This window comes from Sorex araneus, chromosome 1 (genome assembly GCF_027595985.1).
Source record: "Sorex araneus isolate mSorAra2 chromosome 1, mSorAra2.pri, whole genome shotgun sequence".
NCBI classification, from domain to species: Eukaryota; Metazoa; Chordata; class Mammalia; order Eulipotyphla; family Soricidae; genus Sorex; species Sorex araneus.
In genome coordinates, this window is record NC_073302.1 from 155,376,353 (window position 1) to 155,394,133 (window position 17,781).

Below are 17,781 nucleotides of genomic sequence, written 5' to 3' on the forward strand. Positions count from 1 at the left end.
AATATGATCAGAGAAATAAAGGGAGATGGACAAAGCAAATAAAAAAGCAAAATAAGGACATCAATGAACCTATGTAAAATAATCAAAAAGACATTCAGAACTGATTAAGTGCAACATAGAAAATTACGAAAACAAAGAACAGATTCAACAAAATAGAAATAGCAGAAGATAAGATTCTTGAGATGGTAGGCAGGTCAAGAGAAAACACACCATCTGAAGAACAGATAAATGAAAGAATGGAAAACAGGTCACAGCATCAAAGACACCAAGAATATAATCATTTATATTAAAGATTAACATATTGTCCTATGCCCATTTGCCATCTCTGTCTTTTTTGTTTTGTTTTGCTTTTAGGTTTTTGGGTCACACCCGGCAATGCTCAGGAATTACTTCTGCTTTGTGCTCAGGAAGCACTCATGGCTTGGGGGACCATATGGGTTGCCAGGGATGTAATTGGGTAGGCAGCATGCAAAGTAAGCACTTTACCCACAGTACTCTCTCTCTAGGCCCTGTGTATCTTCTCTGAAGAAGTGACAATTTGGTCACATCTTCTGCCCATTTTCTACTTGTTGGTTCTTCCTTTTGATTAAATTACATATTAATGAGCTCTTTACATATTTTGGATATTGGATATGCCAAAAACAGTAACAACACGTCTCACAATGGAGACGTTACTGGTGCCCGCTCACGCAAATTGATGAACAATGGGACGACAGTGCTACAATGCTACCCCTTGTCAAAAGTACGATATGGGAAGAACATCTCCCATTCAGAAGTATTTTATTTGATTGCATCAAATCAAAAAGATATATTTTTTATTTTTCTTTTGCTATTCAGAATATTTTTAATTTGATGTAATCTCAATTTGCTTATTCTTATTTTGCTTTCTTTACCACTGGATTCAAATAGCCAAACATATCTCTAAGACTAATATCAAAGAGCTAATCACCTATGATGTATCTTACTTATTTTATGTTTTCAAGACTTACATCCAAGTTTTTTACCCATTTTGAAATAAATTTTGTGAATGGTATATAGGTAGTAATATAGTTTCAATTTTTTGTATGTGACTGGCTATCCAGTTTTCCCTGAATGATTACTGAAGAACCTTTTCTTGTTTCACAGTAGGCACTTGAGTCCTTGTAAACTACCTGCTGTATATGTGTGATTTAATTTCTGGGCTTCCTGGGTGGCATCACCTTCCCATACTTCAAACTCTACTACAAAGCAGTAGTAATTAAAACAGCATGGTATTGGGCTAGAAACAGACCTGCAGAACAATGAAACAGTTGAATATCCTGTCATAGACGCCCAAATATATGGCCACTTAATCTTTGACAAAGGAGCAAGAAATGTGAAGTGGAAAAAGGAAAGCCTCTTCAACAAGCGGTGCTGGGAAAACTGGATAGCTACCTGCAAAAAAATGAACTCTGACCTCTGCCTAATTCCAGGCACAAAAGTCAGATCAAAGTGAATTAAAGACCTCAACACCAGACATGAATCTGTAAGGTACAGAGAGTAAAATGTAGGCAGAACTCTCCATGACATTGAAGCTAAAAGCATCTTTAAGGATGAAACAGCACTGACCATGCAAGTAGGATGCAAAAATAAACAAATGGGACTGCATCAAACCAAGAAGCTTCTGCACTTCAAAAGAAACAGTGACCAAAATACAAAAAAAGCCCACGGAAGGGGAAAGACTATTTACCCAATACCCATCTGATAAGGGATTAATATCCAGGATATACAAGACACTAGTAGAATTGTATAAGAAAAAACCCAACTAATTGTATAAGAAAAAATCCAACCCCATCCAAAAATGGGGAGAAGTCGTTTCCTCAAAAACTTTCTTTCCTCAAAAAAGAAATAGAAATGGTCAAAAGGCACATGAAAAAATGCTCCACATCGCTTGTCATCAGGGAGATGCAAATCAAAACAACAATGAGATACCATCTCACACCACAGAGACTGGCACACATTCAAAAGAACAAAAGCAACCAGTGCTGGGATGGATGTGGGGAAAAAGGGACGCTCCTTCACTGTTGGTGGGAATGCCAACTGGTCCAGCCTTTCTGGAAAACAATATGGACAGTCCTTCAAAAAACTGAGAAATTGAGTTTCCATATGACCCCGCAATACTACTTCTGGGAATATATCCCGAGGATACAAAAGAGCACAGTAGAAATGACATCTGTACCTATATGTTCATTGCAGCACTGTTCACAATAGCCAAAATATGGAAACAACCGGAGTGCCCTAAAACAGATGACTGGTTAAAAAAACTTTGGTACATCTACATAATGGAATACTATGCAGCTGTTAGGAGAGATGGAGTCATGAAATCTGCTTATAAATGAATAGACATGGAAAGTATCATGCTAGGTGAAATGAGTCAGAAAGAGAGGACATGGAAGGACTGCACTCATTTGTGGAGTATAGAATAACATCACATGAGGCTGACACCCAAGGACAGTAGATAGAAGGGCCAGGAGGATTGGCCCATAGCTAAAAGACTGCTTCATGAGCAGAGGGGAAAAGGCAGATGAAGGGATCACTAAGAAAACGATGGTTGGAGGAATCAGTTGGGGTGGGAGATGTGTGCCCAAACATGATGACCTCTCAGTGTCTGTGTTGCAAGCCCTAATGCCCAAAAGTAGAGAGAGAGTATGGGGAATATTGTCTGCCATGGAGGCAGGGGGAGGGTGGGAAAGGGGGGGATATACCCGGGATATTGGTGGTGAGGAATGTGCACTGGTGGAGGGATGGGTGTTTGATCATTGTGTGATTGTAACCCAAACATGAAAGCCTGTAACTATCTCACAGTGATTCAATAAAATTTAAAAAATGAAAAAAAAAATTCTGGGCTCCCATTTCTGTTCTAGTGATCTATTATCTTTTTTCCAATACCATGCTATTTTTAATTACCATTGCTTTGTAGTATAAATTAAGGGTCAGGGAGCAAGATATTTCCTTCCCCCCACCCCCATTAGTAATCTAGCTATTTGAGGTCCTTAACAATAAATTTCATTTCTCTTGTTTTACTTCTGTGGAATGATACTGGGATTTTGATAGAGACTGCAGTGAATTTGTGTCTTGCTTTCAGTCACATAGCTATTTTAATTATGCTAATTCTTCCAATCTAAGAGCACACTATCTTTCCATCTTTTTGTATCTTCTGTTTTTTTAACAATGTCATAATTTTCCACATATAGAAATTTTATTTCATTGGCTATAAGTATACTCCAAGATATCTGCTTTTGAATCAATTGTAAATAGGATTGATTTCCTCATTTTCTTTTTTGCTAGCTTATTAGCTATATAGAAAAATAAAACAGATCTTAATATATCAATTTTATGCCTGGCATTCTACTGTATTTGCAGTTATTATTTCTAATAACTTTGTACTGGAGTCTTTGGGATTTTCTATAAATATTATTATGTCCGCAGCAAACACACTGAGTTTTACATTTTCTTTCCAATATGGATTCCCTCTATATCCTTTTCTTGTATGATTGCTAATATTTCCAACACTATATTGAATATATAATATAATGGAGAAAATGAACATTATCATCTTGTTCCTGATCTGAGGAAAAGATTTCACCTTTCACCATTTTGTATAATGTTGGCTAAGGGGGGTTGTCATATGTAGTGTTAAGTACAATAATATACATTCCTTCTATGTCTAGTTTGTTGAGAGATTTTTTTCATAAAAGGTTGTTGAAATTTGGGATTTCTTCCTGCCTTTATTAAGATGATCAAATGATCTCTATCTTTCCTTTTGATTATGTCAATGAGGTTGTTTGTGTAAATAAACACACAGGATATACTCAGCAGTAAAGATGAAATCCTGCTACTTGTAAGAATATGGAGAAACTTTGCAGGTATTGCACTAAATAAAAGAAGCCATGTAAGAAACACAAGCACCATGATTCAGTCATACGTGGCACATATACATTAGCAATTGGCTTTTTAAATATATCTAAATACTTTTTTATTGCAGTTATTTTGGTAGGTATGGGATAAGAGTTATATTCTTTTAATATTCCTGATGAATTTGCCTCTAATATGCCTTTATAAACACAAAATTAATTAATTACACTAATTATCAGCCCTCCTCAATCGTTCACCGCCTCATCATGGCGAAGGGGTGGCAATGGTGCCAACCAGCAAAGAGCGAACCAACAGGTGCTGCCCAGAGGTGCAGGCAGGTGCAGGGCTGGACTCCTTGCATCGACTGTGTCAATCTAGCCAGTACTTTCTGTACGTGAGCAGCACGTCCATGCACAAGATGTGTGGCATGTTTGTGCCAATCGTTACAACGTGACATGTAATGCAATTTGTAGATGACCACTGGACTAGAGCTGATAATGACTGGATCCCACGGGATGTCAAAAGAATACCTGGCCGCCCACCTACAAGATGGTCAGACTTCCTCGGCAAGACCCTGAATGAACAGTTTGAGGCTCTTCATGTTCCTGGAGCAATCAGATGCCATTGGGCTACACAATCACTCGAGAGGGACGGATGGAGACGTTACTGGCACCCACTTGAGCAAATCAATGAGCAACAGGATGACAAGTGATACAAGAGATACCATTATCAGCCACCACCTAATAGTGGTATTTTCTAAAACCTGTGATAGTATTGTTTTGCTAGCAGATATTCTTTATGAATATCTATGGTCATTGTTTTCACTTAACAGAGATGGAAACTGAGACTCAGAAAACATAAGGACAACGTAAGATTATACAACATGAAGTCTAAACTCACAGAACCTTCTAAGTTTGAAGTGCAAAGCAAGAAATCAAAGCTGGGTCTTGTTTAGAAATCAAATATCCTTCCATTTCCCACTTCACTATCAATTTCTGCTATAAAGCTGAGTATATAAATACATTTCAAGAATTATAAGGTAATACTCCAAGGTATACAAATCCGTAACCTAGGGGCTGGAGCAATAAAGCGGGTAGGGCGTTTGCCTTGCATGTGGCCGACCAGGGTTTGATTCCCAGCATCCCATATGGTCCCCCAAGCACCGCCAGGGATAATTCCTGAGTGGAGAGCCAGGAGTAAACCCTGTGCATCGCCAGGTATGACCCAAACAGGAAAAAAAAAAAATACATAACCTAGAAACCACAACACTACATCCCTATTTACTACAAGAACATCTCGTGTAGATCTTGAAGAAAATTGCTCTATTCTTTTCTTTGCTATTTGGCTGGGGGTCACACCCAGTGTTTGTCCTTAGGGAGTATGCCTCTTCTGCTGGGGGTCATCTCTCTCAGCAATATTCAGGGAAGTTCTATATGTGATGGGTTGGGCAGGGATAGAACCTGGGCCTCCCATCCTGTACGGAAAAGCATATGCTCTTCCTAGGAGCTATCTCCCCAGGCCCTATTTTTCCTCCTAAACTCAAAGTTTTTATGAAAAGAAAACTGATAACTAGATATTCTTAGCAGGAGTCTAAAACATCTGTGATATGCTTCTGTATAAGTTAAACTAAAATGTATTTTCACTGGCATTACTCTGACTGTATCTGGTTAACATTATTTCATGTAGATTCATCAGCTCAAAATTAATTAGTATTACAGAATACTGTATTCCATCCAGACAATTCATCTCTGTTGGCTCACATGCCTCACTGATACTGGCATGCCACTGTAATAATGGGCATGGTGCCACTGTAACAGATGGGCATAAACCTAGATCTGCCAATGAGGCAGTGTGTACATCAAGTTCTGAGTATTAGTATCCGATTTTCCTCCACGAAATTTATAAACTATACCAGAATAAATGTAAGTTTTCCACAAATTGTTCAAGAAATTTGCCAACTCAAAGCGAGATTAATTTTTAACTTCTTTTAAGAAAACAACAACAACGTCCAAGGCCACAGAAGGTAAGTTTTCCATCTGATGAGTTTGGATCAGCCTTCTGTACAGGGAATTGAGTAAATCAATATGCAATCTCTACCTTAGATAAGCTGTGTCCCTGAAGCACTTGACTTTTCAGGAAAAAAATCCATTTTTTTTAAAGTCACAGGATAGTGCTGGGAGATGAAAAACTTTGAGAGACCTGGTTCACAGCTATGTAAATATTCACACTAGTGAACTACAGACTTTAAGAAAAAAGTGCAAGTAAATGTGTTTTCCACAACAATTAGGAAAAAGCCACTTTTTACCTTGAGCCATATAACCCTCCAAATTACCTTGACTGAAGCTCTGTAGGGCTTAAAAGGGGAAGTCAGGAACATGGCTTATGAGGGTGAGTACATGCTTCATATGTGCAAATCCTTGAGTTCATTTCAGGTATCACATGGGCCCTGACCTCAGTCCAGCCAAGACTACCCTGGTGGCACCCAAACACCACCAACAGTGGCCCCAGGCAACCCCAGCACCAACGAGTCTAGACAGGCATCCATATAAAATAAAATTTTAAAGGCTTACAAATTCCTACAAGTCTGGCTTGTAGAGTCTATTCTGAATAGACTCTAAAGTCACAAATCTCTTGTTTATATAATTACTTAAAAGTTTGCCATCTAGGGCTGAAGCAATAGCACAGCAGGTAGGGCGTTTGCCTTGCACGCGGTCGACCCGGGTTCGATTCCCAGCATCCCATATGGTCCCCTGAGCACTGCCAGGAGTAATTCCTGAGTGCAGAGCCAAGAGTAACCCCTGTGCATCGCCAGATGTGACCCAAAAAGAAAAAAAAAAAGTTTCCATCTATTGAAATACTTGTCACATAATGTCATTTTCAACAGAATACATTAATTACAAGTGAAGTTTCAAGTTTCTGAGACAGGGACAAACATTCTTCTAAAAATGACATACAAATAGTCAATGGGAACCTGACAGGATGCCCATTATAAAAAAAATAATCAAGAAAATACAAGAAAAAAAAGAAAAAAGAAAAACCCATAACAAAGTCTCCCCTCACACCTGTAAAAATGGCTGTCATGAAAAAAAAAAAAGACAAGAAATTTGAAAAAGACCCTCTACACTACTGATAAGTATGTAAACTGATATGGAAATCAAGAAAAACAGCATAGGCATTTCAGAAAAATCAAAAATGAGGCATACAATATGAACTAGTAACTGCATTTTGGGGCAAAGTATGCAAGAAAATAAGAACAATGAGTCAAAAATAAATATGCAGGGGCCGGAGCGATAGTACTACAGGTTGGGTGCTTGACTTACACATGGTTAAACCTGGTTCAATCCCCAACATCCCATATGGCCCCCCCCAAGTACCACCAGAAGTGATTCCTGAGTGCAGAGCCAGGAGTAAGCCCTGAGCATTGCTGGGTGTGGCCCAAAAGCTAAAATAAATAAAAATAAATCCCATGTTTGTAGTGGCACTATTTACAGTGGTCAAGATACAGAAACAACCTAAGTATCTATAGTAAATGAATAAAGAAGTTGGGACATAAATATAAATACAGATGATCACTTGTTTTTGTTGTGGTGGTTTGTTTCTATGTATTCTGGCATGTTAACTGCAGATATTTTACAAACTGATAAGCTGATAACTACTGTACTAAACAGTACTGTACTGTCATAGCAGTACTGTTCATTGTTCATTGATTTGCTCAAACGGGCACCAGTAATATCTCCATTGTGAGACTTGTTACTGTTTTTGGCATATCGAATACACCACAGGTAGCTTGCCAGGCTCTGCCATGTGGACGAGATATTCTTGGCATCTTGCCAGGCTCTCCGAGAGGGACGGAGGACTCGAACCCGGGTCAGCCACGTGCAAGGCAAACACCCTACCCACTGTGCTATTGCTCCAGACCATACATAAAACTATTTTTGTTGAACAAATATAAAAGCTCTAAAGTTCCAAAGCCTGAGGAACCTTACCACTATCACAACCATCATGAATTTGGACAACATGGGAACTGTTTCTTTATCTCACAAACCAAAAGGGCAAATGATGCTACAGAAGTAAACCATGAATGCAGTGTATTTTCATACCTACAACCGTGGGCTCCTGAACACAAGAAAAAGGAACACACATTGAGAATCCTTTGCTCCTCATAATATGCAAACAATTCAAGCACCAACATTTTCTGCACACTGAAATCATGTTCTTAGATTCTAGCAAATGGCTCTCCTTGGACCTCTGAAGTTCCAGTCCCTTTCCTATTCCTAAGCTTAGGATGGCATCTTTCAGGCTCAATCATCCAGTTAGCCCCTGGATCTAATATCTTTGAGTGTTCTTTATATAAGTGGTTAAAACTTCCTTTTGCTGATCTATCCTTTACTAACAGGGGATATCTCAGTTAAGAATCTACAAAGAGTGGGGCTGGAGCAATAGCACATTGGATAGGACGTTTGTTTGCCTTGCATGTGACTGACCCGTTTTCGTTCCCAGCATCCCATGTAGTCCCCCGAGCACCGCCAGGAGTAATTCCTGAGTGCAGAGGAATAACCCCTGAGCATCGCCGAGTGTGACCCAAAAAAAGCAAAAAAAAAAAAAAAAAAAAAAGTTAAAAAAAAGAATCTACAAGGAGCAGAGGAAAAATTATTTGCCATGTCCTACATAACAATCAACAAAAATTTACTGAGATACAAAATAACTGAGAATACAGAATGACTAAATGAGTTAAGGGCATCAATAAAAAATACCAAGACAAGCAAAAAGAACACTGAAGAAGTGTTGAACCACCATAACTATTTAAAGAAGTTCATTGAGGAAAGAAATGGGGATACGACCCAGGTGGCCACACGTTTGTGCAGCCACTCTGCTGCTGATCGACCACGATCCGGAGGCCAGCTAGACTACTTTTGGTCCCAGCAACTGCTTGCAGCCATGTTTCTAGACTGTGAACTAAGCCATAGCCCCACGCCAGCTAAGGAGGGGAAAGATCCTTCTTTCTCCCTTTTTTTTCCCTTTTCAGGGAAAAGCAGCATGGTGTCCGCCATATTATGAGGACTATTAAGCAGGTACGAACTTGGTGGTGCGGGAAGGAGGAAAAAAAAAAGTTATGAACTTGAAACAGCAAGACACATGGGCAGTCTTGGGCCGGGGGCGATACCGGCACGTGCTCCACCGAGATTCTACCTGAGTGGCCACACATTTGTGCAGCCGCTCTGCTGCTGATCGACCATGATCCGCAGGCCAGCTAGACTGCTTTGGGTCCCAGTAACTGCTTGCAGCTATGTCTCTAGACTGTGAACTAAGCCACTGCTGCCCCATGCTGCCCCAGGAAGGGAAATGATGCAATTTCTAACATAAATCTCCCTGGACTTAATTACTAAAATACTAAAATACAGAAATCCTAAACCTCGCAGCCGCGTGACTTCATATCTCTTCATTCTCAGAAATGGAAAACTAATTATCAAATGCTTCCTTGTCAGTAGGGCTGTTTTTTGGGGGGAAACTCGAACAACAATAGTGAGTTTTGTGTTGAAATATGGAATGTAATCAAGGTAAAGAGAAAATGAAGTGAAATTTATCAGCTATGCAGGTGGGGGTGGGGGGCGGGGGGGTGGGAGGTATACTGGGGGTTTTGGTGGTGGAATATGGGCACTGGTGAAGGGACAGGTGTTCGAGCAATGTATAACTGAGACATAAGCCTGAGAACTTTGTAACTTACCACATGGTGATTCAATAAAATAAATTTAAAAAATAACTAAATAAATAAAAAATAAAGAAGTTCACTAAAAAATATAGTATAGACCCTCATTAAAATTAAATATTACAGAACTAGAGTATCACAATCATTGACTTGAGTAGCCAATCCATTTAAAAAAAAAGCAGTTTTCTAGAGATTATGCAGAAATATATATATGTCATATGCATATCATGGCAGAGTCTCTTGCCTGTATGCCTGCCTGTCTTCCCAGGGGCCCCTCGGAGGGGATGGACTCCAGTTCCCCTCCCCACCCTGAGCAGAGCTCCCAGCGGCCGAAGACCACCAGAACCTAGCTACAGGCATGCTCGAGGCCCCTCTCCACACGTTCGAACGGCAGAGGAACCCAGGTATGTGTAATCCCATCAACGGCTAACATCCAGAGACTTAAAAGCAAGTTCCCAGAAGCTATCTCCCAGAAGATATCTTGTAGCCTACTTCTCCCTCTGGGAGAAAATGGCAAGCTTCTGAGAGTTTCCTGCCCACATGGGTCAGCCTTGCAAGCTTCCCATGGTGTATTCATATGCTAAATCCAGTAACAAGCTGGATCTCATTCCCTGACCCTGTAAGAGCCTCCAGTGTGACATCATTGGGAGTCAAGAGAGACTTCTAAGATCTCAGGGAAAGAACGAATGGAGAGGTTATTGAGCCCGCTCGAGAAATCGATGATTAACGGGATTTCGTGATTCGTGTTGCATATCATATATATCAAAGTCCCTCCCAAAAGCTATTCAAGGCCCCCTCCCATCTAGAGAAGGCTTTGATGTGTAACTCTCTCCTTCCCTTTATTTCCATATTTCTTTAAATAATAAAATTATTGTACTTATAAAAAAAAGCAAACAAAAAATAAGCATCCTTATTTACAGAAAAATAATCATAAAAGTTTATAAACTCATACTGAAGTTTCTCTCTTTTTCTTTTGGTGGTTTTCAGACTATACCTGCCCAGGGTCAGCTGTAAGCAAAGGCAAGCACCCTAACCCCATACTATCTTTAGAGCCCACTCCTGCTGTTTTTTGAAAGCATCTTCCTTCTACATTTCCCTACTACTCTAAGCACTGTCTCTTCTAGTTCACACCTTTGAAATGCTGGTTCCACCAGATGTAACTAATGAGAGAGCATTAGGCCCTAGGTGTTAGGCCCTAGGTCCATTTCCCAGCATTTCAAATAAAAATGATAATGATGGCACATATGCTTCCAGAGCCCATGTGCTGCTTGCACTGGTGGCTGAGCACATGCGTCGGCCGAGCACATGTGGCACCGCATCTCTCCTCTGGAGATGTGTGCTTTCATACTTTCATGTCTAACGCTGGGATGTGTGTAGGGGCTCTCTGCACCCTTGGGGAAGCCCAGGTTCTCTCCTGAGCACGTTACTCTCCACTCTCACCCACTTTCTCTTCCTCCTTCCCTTCAAAGCCTCCAAATAAAATCTGTTTTACTTCAAAAAGAAATAATGATGATGATGAGTGCAAATAAGGATGGGAATGATGGTTTTGTCTAAACCATCTGGCAGTGGTTATTTGCCTTCTTTAATAACAAAATTTCTCCCAGTTGTTTCATCCATGTTCACATGAGAGATAGAGAAGCAGAGGCAGCGCCATGACAGGCTCATAAAGAAGCCGGAAGAAGCTAGGCCTGGATTTCGGTTCCAGAATTCCTGGAATTGAGTCATGATTTCCCCAAAGTGAGATAGCCATGGTGAGGTCAACTAAGGGTTACTAATCAGATGCAGGTAGGGAAGCCTCCCCATATAAACCTTATGTAACTCTTATGCAACCTTTCTGTAACTCCAACTCTGACCAATCAGCTAAGCACAAGCAGTGGAAAGCCCCCTCAGACTTACACCAAAAGGGTGGTCTGTGGAAAGTCCCTGTTATATAATGTTATGGTATAAAAGCACCTCACTTTTGAGACTCTGGGGCCGCTCCTTCCAAGAAGGCTGCCACTGTGCTGGTGAGCCAGAGGAGGGCCCTAGCTCGAGTAGTCAAGCTAACCAATAAAGACCCTTTGCTTATTGCATCTCAACTTGTCTTCCTGTAATTTCTCTGGGGAGATCGCAGCCCGGTTTAATACACACCTGTGTTATATTACTTGTATTACTATATACAATTCTAAATTTCGATGCCCAAATTTATACCTCATCTAAGCATAAATTTTCTTTTATAACTTTTCTTTTTTTTTCTGCCTGAAAATCTCCATCCCGACTTTTCTTCATTCAGCCAAAACCTTCTCAGGCTTTAAAATTCAAAATGAATTCAAAATTCAACTTAGCTAAGTTTTTATCATCTTTTCCAAATAGTACTGGTAAATACCCTAACATAAAAATCACTTTTGATTATACCATCATATGAGAACCTACCTGAAACCAGAGCAATAGTAAAGTGGATACGGCACTAGTCTTACACACAGCGAGCCAAGGCTCAATCTCTGGCACCCTAAATGTTCCCCCAACCCTCTAGGAGTGATCCCTGAGTGTAGAGCCAGGAGAAAGCCCTCAGCACTTCGAGAATTGACCCCAAAACCAAAGAAAAATAGGCAAATACTACCATACCTTTTCTAAAACTAAGGATAAACCAAGCAATTTCAACAAAAAACATTATCATACATAGAAAATATTAACTTAAATCTAGGTCTCTGACTCCGGGTCAAAATTCTTATACACCATGATGTTTTCGAAAGAAAAAAAAAGATTCAGAATTTTTTTCATTTTATTACTGATTATAAAAATCAATCTTGTCTCCTCCTAGGAATTAATTTCTGTTTAACGCAGAAAATAATTAAAACAGTAATTATACACACATAGTCAAACTTACTAAGATAAAAGAAAAGCTCAATGGCTAGAGAGATAGTACAGGAGTTAAGAGGCTTGCCTTGCATGAAGCTGACCCAGGTTAGATCCCAGCATCACCTATGATCCTCTGAGCACTGCCAGAAATGATCTAGGAGTAAGCCCTGAACACTGCTGGGTGTGGTCCCAAACAGGGAAAAAAAAAATCTTAAGACAAAAGAAACTAATTTTAACTCACTCTGGCAGCAAATTAAAACTGGAACAACACCAAGAAGATAGTACAGCCCCTGCACAAGAATAACATGCAAATACAGGGATTGTTCTGTATTTGTTTAAAGGGAAAACACTGTGTAATAAAATTTTACAACAATCCCAAAAGGAATACAAGAATGTAATTCTTTACTTTTTTTTTTGAAGTAAATAATTTATACAGGTCTCATTTACCACTAGGACTGGAGCGACAGCAGAGCTGGTAGAGCATTTGCCTTGCACACGGCCAACCCGGGTTCGATTCCTCCGTTCCTCTAGTAGAACTCAGCAAGCTACTGAGAGTATCCCACCCACACAGCAGAGCCTGGCAAGCTACCTGTGGCGTATTCCTTATGCCAGAAACAGTAATAACAAGTCTCACAATAGAGATGTTACTGGTGCCCGCTCAAGCAAATCAATAAACAATGAGACAACAATGCAACAGTGCTACGAGTGCTACTGATTTATCACTAAATGATGTATTGGTGCTCATTTTATAAACCAAACTAAAAACTCCCTAACTCTGGTTTTGTGATAAGTGGAGGAAAAAACAGATTGGTGAATAAGATTAAATTCATAAAGCAGGGGCTGGAGCGATACCACAGCAGGTAGGGCGTTTGCCTTGCACGAAGCCGGCCCGGGTTCAATCCCCATCCATATGGTCCCCTGAGCACTGCCAGGAGTAATTCCTGAGTGCAGAGCCAGAAGTAATCCCGTGCATCAACGGGTGTGACCCAAAAAGCCAAAAAAATATATTGAAAAAAAGAAGAAAAAATTCATAAAGCAAAAACCATCAATAATCCTATGACTAAGAAGTTATTCAGCATCCTTCAGATGGATAATGACAGAGCTCCAAGACAAGGGACTACATAACAGAAAACTGATGGAGTCAGAATTGGAATTAATACTATTTTGCAGCCGAGGTGGTAAAGAACGGTTTAACAGATCCATACGTGGTTGCTACATACAAGGACTGCTGAATTTGATGAAGAGCAATATGTCTGCATGGTTGTATCATCTATGGTTATCTTCTGGCCAAGAATAAAACACTAATATAAATATGAAGAAATGGGCTACAGATAGTACAGTGGGCAGGGTACTTGCTTTGCACACAGTTGACCCAGGTTCAATCGTCAGAATCCCGTATGGTCCCAGAGCATCACCAGAAGTGATTCCTGAACACAGAGCCAGGAGTAATTCTGAGCATCACCAGATGTGGCCAAATAAAAAAATTAAAAAATAAATATGAGGAAATATCAGCAAAACCAACTGATTAACATGCTGTCAAACAACAGGCTTGCATTCTTGGAATGTATCAAGGAAGAAGACAAAGATCAGATTTGCTCCTCAAAAACGATTTAACAGTGCTCGCTTTGGCAGCACATATACTAAAATTGGAACGATACAGAGAACGATACACATGGCCCCTGTGTAAGGATGACATGTAAATTCATGAAGTGTTCCATATTTTTGGGATGGGTGTTTGATCATTGTGAGATTGTAACCCAAACATGAAAGCTTGTAACTATCTCACGGTGATTCAATAAAATTTTAAAAATTAAAAAAAAAAAACGATTAACAGATAGCAATGAAATCATTATTCTAGACTAGTTCCATTCTAGAGAAGAAAATTCTTTTAAAAATTATTTACTAGCGTAATGATTACACTGAATTATAGACCATAAGACTAAATTGATGTCAGGTGGGCTGAAAATAATAGCATATAGTCATGTGAAAGAATATCCTTGTTCTTTAAAAATAAATATTCAATTATTAGAAACAAAGGGACATAATGCTATCAACCCATTCTCCAATATCCAAAGGTTCAGAAAATACCTGTGTATGTTTGGGTAAAGAAAAACAAAAGAGGGGGTGGAGCGATAGCACAGCAGGTAGGGCATTTGCCTTCCAGGCAGGCGACCTAGGTTCGATTCCCAGCATCCCATATAGTCCCCTGAGCACCGCCAGGAGTAATTCCTGAGTGCAGAACCAGGAATCACCCCTGTGCATAGCCAGGTGTGACCCAAAACACCAAAAAAAAAAAAAAAAAAAAAAGTAATATAGTAAACATTTTTAAGTGCTGCATCTGCATAAAGGATATTTCTCTATACTATTCTTCAAAAAAAGCTTTCCTGTAAAGCTTAGTTATTTATAAAATATATCATCAAGCGAGGAGTATCACCATCTCCCCTGGGATGAGTTGGGGGGGAGGGGGGGATGGTCAGGGATGTGAGACCATGGCCCAAAAGACAAAATAGAGGGGCCAGAGTGATAGTACAACAGTAGGGCATTTGTGTAGCATGGAACCAACCTAGGTTCAATCCCTGACACCCTATTACGTTCCCTGGAGCCTGCCAGGAGTGGTCCCTGAGCCAGGAGTAAGTCCTGAAAAAGGTCAGGTGTGGTCCAAAGACCAAAGCAAAAATAGAAAAACTAAACTAAATAAAGTAGATAATCAAAAATTAGAACCATCTGCTCATAAGGTAAGTTTTAAAAATTTTTACGTAAATGTTGACATTTGGTTTGAAAATAGGGGTGGGATGCAGGTGAGGGAAGTGGGAGACGGCTCATCATCATTTTATTAATGAGAGGACAGTAGGTCCATGAGGTTAATCCTGCACACACTTGCAAAACAGGGTCTTTTTGTTTTTGTACAACCCCCAATAGATTGCAGTTTAACTGTTTAATTGCCAAAATGTTTCTCATTTCTGGAAACTTCAAGGTCATATTCCATCTAAAGATTTAACTTTAGATGAATTGTCTGCTTCTCTAATAAAACCATCACAACTTTGACCAAGTGCTAAGTGGTACAAATGAAGGAATCAAAGAACTCATTCTAAGACTAGAATGCCCTAATTCATGTTTCATATACAGGCTTTGCAATCTGGAGCACCCATTAGCCACATGTGCTTCAATTTCTCTATCATTAAAAGAGGAGTCAGATATTAGATAACAAACAATATACTTTTTAGGGGACAAATAACAAATGTCAAGTAATGCGTACAAATACAGAAGCACAGTGTTTGATCTTTTTATTTTAAATATTGTTGGCTAGATGACTGCTGGTTGTCGTCAAAGCCATACTCCCCCTAGCCCTTCCCAGGTTCAAATCTAACAAAACAAGAATATCTCAGATCATAAAAGTAAATTAATGGTAAGCACATCACATGCCAGTGGGAATTCCAGGATAACTCAAGTCTGAAGTATTTTGCTAATAAAAAGGTAGAAAGGGGCAAACAAGCCCCATATTAGAACATCTTCCAAATGTGCAGAAAGAAATATGAAAAAAAATGAATTCTCTTACTTTTCTAACTTTTCTAACCTGGGAATAAGGAAAACAAATAGAAAACTGCATTCCACAACCTGCACACAAGATTTCAGTCAGTCAAATTAAACAAAGTAAAAATTTAATCACCATTGCAATGACTAGCACTTTCCAGATTACCCTGCTCTAGTAAGATTTAAATTTTAACCATACCTTCCAGACATCTGCAAAAGCCACCTGTACAACTGGCAATAAGCTTCTGACAGACTATTACTAGACCAGAGTGGCTAGTAGTGAAATTAAACATAAGAAAAAAGTTAAAATGATTAAAACATAGCTTAAAATACAGCGATCAGCATTCCCAGCATACTGCAGATTTACACACACACACACACACACACACACACACACACATATTTTGCATGAGTTTTCTTCCCAAGCTGCAGATTTACATACAAACACACACACACGAAGGTCTTGCATATGTACTTAAAACAGTCTTTATTTAAAAGTCTGAGTAACTTTCTGTGGTTCCTTTTACTAAAAAAATCCCATTAATTGTAAAAGTCTGATATTCGTTCATTAGTCGCACGCTAAAAATGCTCTACTCGAACGCTTATTTTTTGTTCGGAGCTGGGGTGGGTTTTTTTTTCCCCCTTTGTACCGCAAAAGATACTGACATGAAATACAAGTTTCTTCACCCATCCCTTAAGCGAGTACAGCCTCTCCTGACCCCTACACTCCAGGATCTTAGCCGCGTTCCCAACGCAACGCGCAGACGGACGCCCCCTCGCCCCTTCCCCAGTCCCTGCTGCCCCCGCAACAGGCACCTTCCCCAGCCCCCGCTGCCCCCGCAACAGGCACCTTCCCCAGCCCCCGCTGCCCCCGCAACAGGCACCTTCCCCAGCCCCCGCTGCCCCCGCAACAGGCACCTTCCCAGCCCCCGCTGCCCCCGCAACAGGCGAGTGTCCCGGGGCTTGCTGCTACTGGCATGAAACTCCCCACAAGCGCTGGTTCCAAAAATTCAGATTCCTGCGCTCCAGCCCACACCAATATCCAGATACCGAAGCGCTCGCTTCAAAGGGTGCTTTTCTCGCGGAAAAAAGTTGGAAAACTTAGCTGCACCCCAAACTTGGTCCCCTCAAGCCTCCACCACTCCCCTGGGTACCCGCCCCCCGAGCCGGCTGGGGGAGACGTTAGCGCCCGCTGGGGCGCGCTCGCCGCAGGACCCTACCCCGCCCGGCCGCCGGGTCCGCACCTCCAGCCCACCCCCAAGACTGGTGCCGGGGGGCTCCCCCCTGCCCCTGGGTTCCGTCCCCGCACCCCAGCCTGGCTCCTCACTTCTTCATGTCGCTGCTAAAGAGGCCGAAGGCGCCCGAGGAGGACATGGTCGAGGTCGCCTCCTGCCCCAGCTCCGTCGCCTCCCCGCCTCCGGACTGGTCATTGTAAGCGAAGCTGTTGCTGGACATGGCTGCGGCGCGGGAGGCGGCCGTGGGGGTCCTGCCCGGGGCTCCGTCCCAAGGTGCGGTGGCGGGGGTGGGGGGTCCAGTCCAGTCCGCAGGTCCAGGAACCAAACTAGTTCTGACGCCGCGGGGCGCGCGCAGCCGCTTCCGGACTCGTCACGGCTCCCGGAGCCGACTCGGCGGGCCAGCCCCTGCGCATGCCCAGTGCGCGGCCGGCCCGCGCCCACCCCCGGCCGCTCCGGGCCCGGCCTGGAGCATCCCTCTCCGGGTTTTGGCGGTACCCGCGGAGCTGGAATCCAGGTTGCGTTGAAAAGGGCGGAAAAAAAAAAAAAAAAATCCGGATCCCGGTGCTTTGGGGGTTTTTTATTCGAGTCGCCAACGGT

At 41.3% G+C, this 17,781-nt stretch overlaps 1 protein-coding gene and 1 non-coding gene across 3 annotated transcripts in view; one reads left to right on the forward strand and one right to left on the reverse strand.

The window, feature by feature from the left end:
* AP3B1 (adaptor related protein complex 3 subunit beta 1) overlaps positions 1-17,574 on the reverse strand; it is a 225,136-nt gene extending 207,562 nt beyond the window's left edge. For both annotated transcript variants that reach the window (XR_008627187.1, XM_004613140.2), the window contains exon 1: positions 17,277-17,574. Coding sequence is in view for 1 of the 2 variants with exons in the window: in XM_004613140.2 (XP_004613197.2) it covers positions 17,277-17,404 (128 nt within the window). In the remaining variant the exon portion in view is untranslated. The remainder of the gene's footprint in view (positions 1-17,276) is intronic.
* LOC129401340 (U6 spliceosomal RNA) lies at positions 14,035-14,142 on the forward strand. The gene has a single exon (XR_008628270.1). It is a non-coding gene; the product is annotated as a U6 spliceosomal RNA (small nuclear RNA).
* Positions 17,575-17,781: the final 207 nt, after the last annotated feature.